This window comes from Biomphalaria glabrata, chromosome 9, assembly GCF_947242115.1.
Source record: "Biomphalaria glabrata chromosome 9, xgBioGlab47.1, whole genome shotgun sequence".
Classification (NCBI taxonomy): Eukaryota; Metazoa; Mollusca; class Gastropoda; family Planorbidae; genus Biomphalaria; species Biomphalaria glabrata.
Genome location: NC_074719.1, coordinates 39415829 through 39428866, shown reverse-complemented (window position 1 = coordinate 39428866; position 13038 = coordinate 39415829). Strand labels below are relative to the sequence as shown.

Here is a 13038-nt window from a genome sequence, read left to right as displayed (position 1 = left end):
GACAAAAATAGCACGCCCGAAATAACGCTTAGTCAGTATGAGCTGTATTGTCGTCAGCCTTACATGTCATTTTAAAACGTAAATAGAGTCGAGTCACTATTACGGAACAGGCATATTTGTGGAACAGGCATGTTTACGGAACAGGCATGTTTGCGGAACAGCTCGTCGAAATTAGTTTGAAATTTTCTGCTAAACTACTGTAACGGTACCATTTTTCTACATTTCTAATAAAAATGTTTTCTTTTCACAGCGGAAGATTAATTTTGACACCAGGTTAAAGTTGACAGGTGTGAATCGACCATTATTTTTCACGTACAAGGAGAACCGCATGGGTCAGGGCTTAAGGCTTTATTAAAATAATAATGACCCATCACCTGCATGATACACCCAATTTTCGGATTAATTAAGAATAGATGTGGAAAAAAACGTGATTTCATAAACATTTAGGCCTTCCAATAATTGATTAAAAACAATTGAGAGATGTTCACCCAGTTTTTATCTTTTTTTAAGAGTCACAAAGCATCAAACAGCTATAGCAATGCGGGAAATTAATTTATCCCTTCAACCAAAACAAATTATTATTTGTGTATAAATATGTTTTGTATTTAATTAGGTTAAATTATGTAAATATCTGCTGTATAGGCCAACTGGCGGCCTACAATATATAGAGGTCTAATTAATTTTTGTTAGTATAAGGTTTTCTTTTTTTTTTCTTTTGGCTTGTTCGTTTAATTGTTAATATTATTGCTTTTCTACAGTTGAATACAAATCATAATATCGATTATAATATAATAATATAATTATATTATATAATAATAAACAATAATATATAATTTTAATATAACAAACAAAATAAGACAATACATTAAATTTAAAATAAAACTTTGTACGGAAAATCAGGGTAGTGTGATGTCAATTACAATGAAAGAAGAAGTAAAGAACCTAAAAGTGGCAATGGATCTTAAGCTTTAATACAAATAAAATTAATGTAAAGGATAAGAACTTCAAGACTAATAAAATATATGCTTTAGATAGGCTTTGTTCCGACATTTTTACCGTGTTCCACAATTGTGACAATTGTAAAAAATCATGTTCCGTAATTGTGACAGACCATATCAAAGTTGATTTAAATGTAAAATTTAAATATGTGTTGCAAAACTAAACAATGCATCTATTTGTATTGGAAAATGGATGGACAATGCCTGGATACGTTTAGTTTTTCCATAGGTCTAACTATAGGTCTCCGGATGTTCTTCTTCATCAATCAGAGCTTGCCGGAGACAAGCTGTAAGCGCCTCCTTGCTACCACCAAGCTTCAGGCGTCTATAAAGAAGTTCCTGCCTTAGATTATAACAATATGTATATCACTGTCACGTCCCTAGTGACACTTTATTGTTCACAAAATGAGGACAGTTTTACCTAGCTCAAATTAGGTCCTGCATCTGCTTTATATATCATTTGTACATACATTTATTATTTCAAGTTTGAGTTTTAAATAATTAAAACTCCAGAAAAGCATATCAGCATTTTGTTACTTCGTTAAATTGAAGTGTTTCAGCTATAATCAAGGCACCTCCGAACCTGCATATGTCACAAGATTATCTCATTAAGATCATCAAGTCAAACAAACACAATAAACACGTGACATAAATTGACACCTCCGACGTATGCCAGCCTCTCACTACGAAGAAAACTTCACGTTCAAGCACTGGCGGATCCAGTGGGGGGAGTGGGGGCGGTAGGGGCGTTTGCTCCCCCCCCCCACTCGGGCGACCTTCCCCTCCGAAAAGGGGGGGGGGCGAATTTTAGTATAGAATTCACACAATTTGTATATGAAATTATTACTTAAGTTAATAATATATACTAGCTATTTATATTTCAACCTATTTTTAGATTATTTCGCCCCCCCCTGTAGTATGTTGGCCAATTTGGTGGGGTCGACGGCATCAATCTCGCCCCCCCCCCCAATAAACTTTCGAGGGGGGGGGGGCAGTCCAATTTATTTGTAGAAATCACAGCTTGCTAACAGAATCAATTAAGTATCTATATAATAAAACTTGTTAATAATATTTTAACCGATCTTTTTATTATGTCGTTCCCCTGTTGGCCGATTGGGTGTGGGGGTGAATACCTCTACTGCCCTTCCCATCTAAAACCCTTTGAGTGGGGGGGGGGGGGGCGGTCCTACTTTTAAGGAGAAATCATAGTTTGTTAACAACATTATTTTAATTAATATATACATTTTATATTATGTCCCTTCCCGGATGTCTTCCTGCTCTTTCCTGTCCTCTTTCTTATGCTTGCTCATCAATTATATAGTTTAACAATTATTTTTTTTTTTGTATAAAGAAAATGATTCATTGCATGTAAATTATGAGTGAGTCTGGTGTGAATGTATATTTTGGTTTTTGGTGTGATGCACAAAGTGGAAGACAAATTTTCTTATGGAGAATAAAGATTATTATTAACACATTTTATTATTATTTTTTGGTTTATACAAAGAAGGAAAATAGATTCTTTTTTTTGTTTTGTTTTTACAGTGTTTTAAATATACTAATACATCTATATCTTAGACACCTCTACCACAGTGACTGCTACAACCCAAAAAGGCAAAATGTATATTTTATTTTAACACTTGCATCAACTCGCTCTGTCTTTTTTGTATATTGGACTTTTGCGATCGAATCTCCGACCGATTCTACTCACCCAACCATCAAAGTCTGCATACGAGCTCATGCTCGATGACAACACATATTAAATCACAAAAACAACCGAGTTGTTATAATTTATTGATTTATTTCGGTGGGAAGCGTGGTCGAGAGGCCAAGTGTGCTTGAACTTGGCTTGGCTACCTAGAAGGGGGCTCGAGGTTCGACACCCGACTCGGGCAGAGTTGTGTTTACTGAAAACCAACTCCTAGATACCCCCTCCCCGCCCCCCCGGTCCACAAATGAGATTGGACCAAAAGCGCTCTGAGCATGCTATAAGCATGAAAGTAGCGCTATATATAAGCTATAATAATAATAATAATAATAATAAAGATAATGGTCCGACAGTTACGCTGGGCAGGGCACGTATTCTGTATAGGAGACCAACGTATACCGGAGGCAGTCTTTTTTTTTGGTGAGCTAAAAGGTGGTCGACGTAACAGAGGCGTTCAACAGAAACGCTTCAAAGACAAGCTTAGGCGTCAACTTTCCTTAGCTAATATAGAAAAGAGCTCCTGGTTGCAAGCAGCCTCAGAACGAGACCGCTGGAAGGCCGCGGGAGACACATTTGAGACCAAAAGAAAATCCGCTGCCGAGGACAAACGCAGACGGCGAAAAGAAAATCTAAATCGACCACCTGCGGACAATGGTTATGCTTGCCCTGGCAAAATATGTAGGTCACAGTTGGGGCTGCGCAGCCACGGGAAATACCGCATTCCTCACTAATCTTCGAACTCGAAGAGAAGCCTTATTATTATAGATAATGTACCAAAAAAAGGGTGATAAGCTTATAAAGTAAACCCCTTTTTTAAAATTAACTCACACTGTATCCCTGCGTTCTAATTGTTTAATTATTTGAAACAAAACAAGAGAGCATTGCATTTGAAATGTGATCTAAAAGTTGATTTTTGTCAACAGGATTTAGAGTCGGAGGACCAGCGCACAACACACATCAAAAAAAAACAACAAAACAACAAACAAACAACAAAGTAAAACACATCAAGTGCATATTGTTGAAAAGATTGATACAATATAATTTGTTTTGACTTTGGGATAGTCAACTTTTTAAATGTGCATAGCCTAGTTAGCTACTAGTGTACAATTTCTTTACAGTGTGCAGCAACAGTTTCGACTGAACAACAAAATACGTTAATGACTTCCATTTTGGTATTAAATTAATAACTGACATACAATCACAGCAATGCTATATAGTTGAAACAGTAAACTACAACTTCTAAAAAATTAGCCAAACTATTTTCCCAACTTTGAAATGAATCTGTTGATTTTCCTCTTCAACAGATTATTTATTTTTATGTACTAAAATAAACTGGATTCTGATGATCTGCTTAATTCTTGAAGCCTCATGGCATCCAGCTTTCACCAATTAAGGCCAACCCATTACAAACTGCATTTATCAATCATACAAAACCATTATAAAATGTGGTTTATATAACATTAATATTCTTTAAAAAATGGTAACCATCAAGAAGTGTGTTTATTTATAAAGGTGAGCAGATGGTTTGGTTGTATAGGCTGGATAAATTATAATAAAACCAGGATGTGGTCTGTTGTAGTTCAAGCTAATAAAGACCAGCATGAGAGTTGAAGAGAGGGGAGAACAAGCGAGAGACTTTTGACAGCAACAAGATATATTATTTATTGAGTGAACCATATTTTGCTTAAATTGTTAAATATACAACTACATTGAAATTGAAATCTGTGTCATACAAAATTAAAAAAAAAAAAAAAGCTTCATATCTTTAGCTAGCATCTACATTGTTTGGTCTTTACCATAATGAAGATGGTTTTAGTCTACAATATTTGCATTAACAAGATCAAATGTAACCTAATGTAAGATAAATTAAAGATAGTAAGCAGTGGAAATATAGACAAAAAAGACATCTAATGTTAGTTACAGAATAACCTGTTGGTAAAAAAATTAAGTGTTAATCAATGTATTTGTTTTCTGAAGTTATCTTTGTCTCTCAATATACTGCACAAACTTACATAATGTTTTAACAATACACTGGTGACACAACATTAAGTTACTGTAGTTTAATCCTTTCAAATTCAATCCAAACAAAAAGAACAAAATCCATATGATGAAAAAAAAATCACAGTAAAAGAAATCACAGATAAAAAACTGTTATGATATAATGATAACAAGGTAGTTGACAGACAGTATGAACTGATTACAACAGCCAGAAAGGAACAATGAAACTCAATATCTTACTCTTTCTTTTATGGTCTTTAACTAAGACCATTCCATAAACAACAATAATTCTGGTCTCTTTTTGAAGTATTTTTTTACTGCCACAAAATCTATTAATTTACACAATTGGTCATGGTTATATACTTATATGCAAAGCTTTTATAGACATCCACTAGAATTTCATTTTTCTCTTCTAACTTTCTTACTGGATTGAATGTGCAGTCTTTACCTAACTAAGATGTTTCTAATCAACAATGGCGTCCAATAAAGGCATTCAACAACACAACCATTTCAGTCAAATGCGTGGGGCTAGAAGAGGGGGAAAGCTTCACCTTTCTTGGTAGTATTTTAGAGAACCTTGGAGGAACGGAGCAGCCTTTCATCAACTGAACAACTCCTGAGGATCTAAGGAAATAAGTGCCACTACCAAGATCAGTTCCTTCAAAACCACTGTTTAGCCAATACTACTTTATGGAGCAAAGACCTGGAGAACCACCACTGCAATCTATAAATATTTAAATATAACTGAAAAGAAGTGTGAAGATCAACAGTGATACAAAATACTCTCAGATATATTAGAAATTTATATGTTCAAAAATCTGGCCAATAAATTGTCTCCTTTAGCTGAAGTAATTTTGCATAGATGCACACATTTCTTTGCTTATTTCAGTTTGAGATGCAATTGAATATAACTTAACTAAAACAGGAACTGTAAGAATCTTTCTTACAAGTGAAATAATTAATAAAAGATTGTGTGAAACTAACAAACTAAGTGGAGACAACAAAGTAAGTAATATTCAAGCCAGATAACAAACAATAGTTTATCTATGAAGATACACAAATATTATAAATATTTTTTTGTTCAACAATTCCTTAGCACTAATATTATAATGTAATATAACACATTGATACAATAATGTACACAAGAAAAAAAAAATGTTTAATAATTCAAGGTTATATTATGACTCCTTTCAGCCATAAATTTATACATACCAGTAGGTACAAAAATTTCTTACACATAAAGGAATGGAGGGGTAAGTTTTCAAACTAGTACTATGTCACTGACAGCTGCACTACCACAGATTTTACCCATTGAGCTACACAGTGTAATTGCATAAAAATGTTTCAGTACTTCCACTATATAAATATAGACATCTAGAACTAGATCAAAATCTACTTGGACTTCTGATTTTGAACTCTTCTAGTCAACTCTAGAATGACCTTGGGACACATATAAGTGGTAATCATCTTCTTTTTTTGAAGTAACGTCTGTATTACAAAAGATGAGATCCAGATCTACTCTTAATCTAGAATCTAGATGTAATCTATATTAGATGTAAAAAATTAAGCAAAGCTTAGATAACTTATCAATAAACGGAAAGTAATTTTAATATTTTAAACAACTCAGTTACTGTTCATTATGCTGACTAGATCTATGCCATGTAAATGACTTGTTTTTTCAAAGCGAAATTTAAATTTATTTCTTGTTCTTAATTGAAAAATTATAACAGTTCATCACAAGAAAGATGATGCCTATTATAAGCTATCCTGACAAGATCAACATCTAATCTTTCAACTAAGGATCGGACACAACAAAATGAGACAACATATGTACCAGAACCTCAAAATTGAAACCAGTGAAATCTACCAATGTGGAGTGTCACCAGAGAATGCTGACCATGTCCTCCAAAACTGCTCTCTTTATCAAGAGGCCTGTTCAAGACACTGGCCCCAAAACACTCCAATAGAAAGAAAACTATATGGAGAGCTCCCTGATTTGGAAACCACTGCTAAGTTCATCTCATATATTGGTCTAGTCATCTGAACGCTCCAACATAAAAATGAGAAAGAAGAAGAAGAAATATAACGGTTCCATAACGGAGTGACTGGAATAGAGGTATTGTAAAAATTATTAACACTTTCCCATTTTTAAAGCATATAAATACAAATAAAGAGAGACAAATGAAACACTAACAAAATTGTCTTATTTGAAGAAAATTAAAATACAATTGTAATCAGCAGACAATTTTCCAATGCAGAGTTTTGTGGTGTTAATATAATGATTTTTTTATTTTATTCCATCTTAAAATGTATCAAAGTGGTAAAATAAAAAATGAAAGACATTTACCAGTTTCTGATATCTTTACAACCAGCATTATAATTTGATATCCATGCAATCAGCATTATAATTATAAAAAAAACAACTTTTAAAATAATTGGCCTTAACTGAAAAACATTAACAACTTTGTTTCCACAATTAGTATTTTTTTAACTCTGCTGTGACAGTATTCTCAAAGATAAAATTGCAATGACATAAAGGAGATAACTGCATTCTTTTTGTATTTACATATATGGCGAAATATCAAGGGTTTTATCCCCCTTATAATTGTACACATTATGTCTGTCACACCCACTCTTGGATCAAGTTGAAACTTTTAACAATTATTTATTGTACCTTACAAAACATTAATAAATAAAAAATAAGCAGTTAGTCCATTAATTATTGGTAATCAATTATTTTGTTTCATATAAAAAAGGGATATAACTTCTACATTATTGAGATACATAACAGCAAGTGAAAGAAAGAGTTATTTCCCTTACATAAGCTTTTTCATTTGCTATCACATTAAATGAGAGAATAAGAACACTGGTCTGAGCTTCCAGGCAATAAATTATCAGGAAGTAATAGTATCAAAATTTCACATACGGACTTCCATCTGGAAATACTAGACTAACTCCACTATAGTTAAGACCATTGCTCGGCAATGATCCATTATGAACATGGCCCACACCAAGTCCCACACAACGAACTGGGGCTCCACTACTTCCCGGACAGGTAGGAGTGTTATATGTTAGCATCATTAAATCTAATTTGTCATCAAATTTGCCCACCTTGTAGTTGTCCAAATACACACCGAAACTCACTTGTTTAGCGTATCCATGAGGATGTGACACAATGAAAGTAAAATAATTCTTTGAATTTTGAAATTTGTTACAAACTTTTTTCCAGAGATCAACCCGCTGCACTACCAAGCTCAAAAGCCTTTCCCGATAAGCCATGGACCCACAAGACATATAGCTAATTAAACACCAGTCTTGCTCAATATTAACCTCAAGTAAAATCAAATCTTCTAGTGTAAAAAGTTCTGACTTCTCCTCATCATAAAACAACCTGCAGCTGGTGTCAGCACATTCAATGTCATCATAGACAACATGAGTTGCTGTCCTAACAACTACTTCCCACCAAACATTTTTTGGTGAGTCTGAATTACGACATGGCCGACACATACATTTTTTGTATTCTCTTATTATATCTTTTCCATGTCTGTCACGTCCGACTCCATCTGTAAACTGAATAACTTCATTTACTTGCCCACTGCCAGTTCTTAAAAACTCTGTTCCTTTCTTGTCATAAAAAGGATACGGCATATTTGTATCCGGCCAGAATTCCTGCCGTTCTTTACTGACTTTTTTAACCTTGATTCTTACAGTCAGATCAGCTACGACCTTGACAAATTCAAACAGATCCACGTCACGGTATTCTTCTGACAAATCATTGATTTCAAATTTCTTGTAGGGAATAAAACTTGAATGGCCTGGATTCTTTTTGCAATCAAGCATATGTTTGTGCAGATCTGCCTCTTCACCTTCACACACTTGATTTTCATGCTGACCTTGAGAAGTGAACAAAAAACACACATACATTTTACAAAAAGAATTTTTAAAAAATTTGATAAAGTAAACTTGTTAGAATTAAATAAATGTAAACATTCCATTAAACAATTAGTGGTTTAAAGAAGAGAAGATGATAGCAGGTATAATTGTGTCAATCTAGTCATGCATGTTAATCAGTGATTTAATAATCTGTCTAGTTGTTGGTTTTCCTGGCTGATTCAAAAAACCCAATTCATGCTATAATGGCACCAAGGAAGAAGAAGCAAGTGTTAATGTTTGTCCTAGCATAGTGAATAAGAAATGTGCTTTTATCTTTTTGTCTAGGTATTTTATTACATTTTGTTTTTGCATTAGTAAATTATTGTTCAGTCCCTTCTTTATTATTACAATGAAAATTAAATATTGTCTGAAAGGTCTTACCATTCAGTACATGGGTACGCAAATAGGCAAGATTTTTTCTAGCTTCACTAAAATCTGTAAACAAAAAAAATCATTAGTTAACATCATTTGTGCTAGATATTGCAAATTGTTTTAAAATTTTTAATATAATTTTTATTTTACTCTACCTGGAGATTTATTACTATCTTGTGTGTCCATTTGTGATGACATCGCCTGCAACATTTTAAATTAATATTAAATTTACTATACCTTTTTTTTTTTGAGAGAGTTTATAAGATTGTTACAGTATAGAAAAATAAGTACAAGATATTAACATGAATTCTTGTTACCTTCTGAAGCTAATACAGTTCTTTACAAGTAACCTAGATCCCAATTTTATTTTAAAAACGAGGCTAGGAAGTGTATATAATATGTTGGTGGGGGAAGATAAAAAAACTATGGAGTATTTAAAAAAATGCATAACTGGAAGTTGACCAATTAATGTGGTTGTGACCAAGCGTTGCATGAGGTTTTCGGGACATGTCCTCTAACAGAATGAATTATGCAAACCATCAATTGAGATGACATGGAGGCCAATACGAGTGCAAGACACTTAGTTGGTATTATTAGTTTGTATAGTGATGCACCATAGTTGACTGACTTTGAACTTGACATTTAGTGACGTCCAAACAACTTAGTTGGGTTATAGATATTTATGTTAATATAGTCAGTTGGTGTTAGGATTTCAGAGGGATAATGTGTGATATTATGGACAGAGACTTGACTGTAGCCTTTTCAGTAGTAGTTTCTATAACGGCTTGGATCTTACTCTTTCTACTTGTTACATGTGTCTACAGTCTTGTTAGTTAAGTACATCAAATACACCCATACAAGAAACCCAGACATTTCCAGAGTAATCTGTCGAAGTTAGACAGCCATCAACAACAACAAGGGTAAGGCCATAGATCACAGAGGAAAGCATGACAAACAGGCACATATATAGCTTGGCACCGCACTTTCATGAGGACCTCAGACTCAGAGCAGAGCAGTGGGCACCAGGTGGGAAGAGGCTTCAAATATTGCCAGTGACAGATATATATTATATATATATAATATTTGGGCAGACATCTTGCTGCCCAAGCAATGTGAGGAATGGTGGGGTAGGATATAAGTATTATAAGTCTCTTAGTCCAAGTATTTATAAATATATATTTGTGCAAGCTGCTAGATCTATTTTTCCATATTTATTACATATTAGCCCTAGATCTAGAGATAGTCTGATTATGTCTGATATCTGTTCTAATTTAGGGTTTTAGTTTTAGTTTTTTCTTCAAGCTTTTTTAAGTTAACCTTTAGAAATTAGAGGCAACCAATAGATCTAAACCTTAATTTAAATAACAAGTATCTATGAATTAATACATATTTTATTAGATTATTAGATCTAGCTAGGACTAGATCTGTGTGTAATTACAATTTAAAATTTAAATATTTTAAAGTTAACAAAAAAAGTAACATCCAATGGACAATAACTGAATAAGTTGAATAATGCACTATATCTAGACCTAATTTAATACTAATAGTCTGAGTGTATAAAATAAGAGGAGACGGTAAAGTCAAACAGTTATATTCATAATAATAATATTCATTGTGAATAGAGTTAGAGGTCTAGTTAGATCTAGATGTCTAGTCTAGTAGTTTTTAAAATAAAAAAAGTTAGATTACTAGAATCTAGATCTAGATCTAGGGGCTAGTAGTTAGTAGTAGGGCTAATAAATATGCTACCAATGCTAGAATCTATGGCAGTCTAGATCTAGATCTATCTAAATAGAAATCTAGATCTGCTAAATTAAATACCTTTTAATTCCTGGTTACTGGTTGATATAGATATTTGTAGGTAGACATGCTAGAGTTCTAGAATTTAGAATAGGCCTAAGCCTATAGTATATCTAGTCAATCTAGATCTAACTATAAACATGCTAGACAAAAAGATGAAAGAAAACGTAAACAGCCTGAGTCATACCTATTTTTAGAAAAATGAAACTAAACATAGCCTATATATGTAGCTTCTTATATTAGGCACAGCTCATCGAATTCTCCTTTAAGAAACACGTCGCTTTTTTTGTTTATAATTAATTTGTTTTTATGTTTGGAGCTAAAAACGACGTTTCGGGACAGTGCATGTCCAATTTTAGTTAAGTTCCTGTATTTTTGTTCCGCAGTTTTTTAGATTCTCGGTAACCAAGTATGTAAAGCTATTGTTTTATATATATATATATATATATATATATATATATATATATATATATATATATATATATATATATAGAGAGAGAGAGAGAGAGAGAGAGAGAGAGAGAGAGAGAGAGAGAGAGAGAGAGAGGCAATATACTATAAATACATATTGCAGAAGTGAATCTACTTCTTTTAATACAATCTAAATAATTTTTAATTAACACAGATATAATTTATTAGCAATAACATTGTGGTGTTTCTTAACGGTGCTCGATGTGCGCTAAAGGAGAAAGCACAAAAACTGCGTTTATTATAGGAGCATGAAGTGACCTAATTTATTTTAAAATAAAATCTTGATTATGAGTGGTAATTCAAAGAAACACAGCTATTTTTATAGTCCTTTAGTTGCAGAATAAGAATCTGCTTTCAGTTTTTTTTAGTAAGTTAAGCCGTCACCAAATAAAAATAAAATAAAAATTTGACCTAGTTCCCGAATACGGTGTGCCTAATATAAGAATCTACTATATATCATATGATTTCTACTCTAAGTAGTCTAAGTCTATACTCTATGGTATGTTACAGTATGTACTCGTCTCTACTCTAGACATAGACTTATAATAGTTAGTAGTAGGCCTATATTATACTAGACGTCTAAATCTATATTCTATATCTCTATATATAACTTAATATAAGTCTATGGATCTAGATCTAGATTCTACCCTTCTAGAATATTGTTATGACCCTATTGGCGGCGCTAAAGGGTTAACTATTAGCTCAGCTGACACACACGTGAAACACTCAGGTCAGCGGGGCCATGGACAAGGGACAGTACTACGATTACACGCAAATATGACCAATGTTATGGTCATGTGATCGAAAGCCTGCGTGTACGAGTGACACAGTGTGTAGAAAGACAGTTCAAGACCGGAGAGTGTCGAGACCAGGACTGTTAGTCGGCCATGAAGTCGGTCCTGATTGAGTTCTCATGTGTAGATGTATAAGTCCAGAAAGAGAGACTGTAGTGTTTTGTACGGTGATGTACAGAGTGACATTTTAGTTGTTGATGTGTTTGATGCCAATTGTCTAGTATTGGCTGTTATCTACTTATTCACTCATTATTAAAGTACCCGATATTGTGAAGCTCTTGTTGTCAGGTTCTTGATGTGTTGATGTGTTGTCTTGTGTTTAGCAGTGTTTACAGAAGGCCTGATTAGGAAGAGAGATCGTAACACTGGTGTCAGAAGTGGGATTTCCTATGGCTTCTGTAAAACCGCTAGATGAACTGAATCTGAAAGAACTGAAACAAGAGCTGAAGTGGCGAGGACTGAAGTACTACGAAAGGAACAATGAAACTCTTAAAGAACGTCTCCGGCAAGCCCTGCTGGATGAAGAGGAAAATCCGAACACGTACCTCTTTGAACTCGAACCTGATGTGGTAGAGCTCTTGATCACATTTCAAAAACAGATGTTGGCTGGCTTTCAGAATGTGATTAAGGGTGACTCGCAGAAAGAAACAGGTGAAGAAACAAGAGAAGAGACCGAGACCAATAGTTCAACCAACGCTTTTGATACAGACGTCCATGACGTGAGTGCCTCCATCAGCCAGATAGAACAAGACAACGTCGTGTCTTACCTCAAGCCTGTAGCTGAGGACATTAAAGACATCTGTCAATCTGTCAGTGCTGATGAGAGGAACTCGAATCCTGATGGCTGCACCCAGATGTTTGGCAAGAACTTTGTGTGCCGAGCTTTGCAGGGAGAACGCCAACTCCAAGGAACCCATCGGCAAGGTCTGCATCCAACAGACGTTTGTCCAGCTGACGAGACCAGAGT

The 13038-nt window shown here is 34.0% G+C and overlaps 1 protein-coding gene across 1 annotated transcript; it reads right to left on the bottom strand.

The window, feature by feature from the left end:
• Positions 1 to 3698: 3698 nt before the first annotated feature.
• On the bottom strand, positions 3699 to 12441 carry LOC106053064 (uncharacterized). The gene is made up of 4 exons (XM_056041750.1): positions 12333 to 12441; positions 9162 to 9207; positions 9016 to 9069; positions 3699 to 8594 (listed from the first exon to the last, which is right to left on the bottom strand). The coding sequence occupies exons 2-4, from the start codon at positions 9202 to 9204 to the stop codon at positions 7612 to 7614; spliced, it is 1080 nt and encodes a 359-aa protein (XP_055897725.1). The 5' UTR covers positions 9205 to 9207; positions 12333 to 12441; the 3' UTR covers positions 3699 to 7611.
• Positions 12442 to 13038: the final 597 nt, after the last annotated feature.

What these genes read in the sequence shown, in the direction of transcription:
- LOC106053064 (XM_056041750.1), bottom strand. Translation starts at nt 9,204, where the DNA reads ATGTCATCACAAATGGACACACAAGATAGTAATAAATCTCCAG. An exon ending in AGATAGTAATAAATCTCCAG is followed by an intron (nt 9,070 to 9,161) that starts GTAGAGTAAAAT and finishes TTTTGTTTACAG; the next exon opens with ATTTTAGTGAAGCTAGAAAA. An exon ending in GCGTACCCATGTACTGAATG is followed by an intron (nt 8,595 to 9,015) that starts GTAAGACCTTTC and finishes TCACTTCTCAAG; the next exon opens with GTCAGCATGAAAATCAAGTG.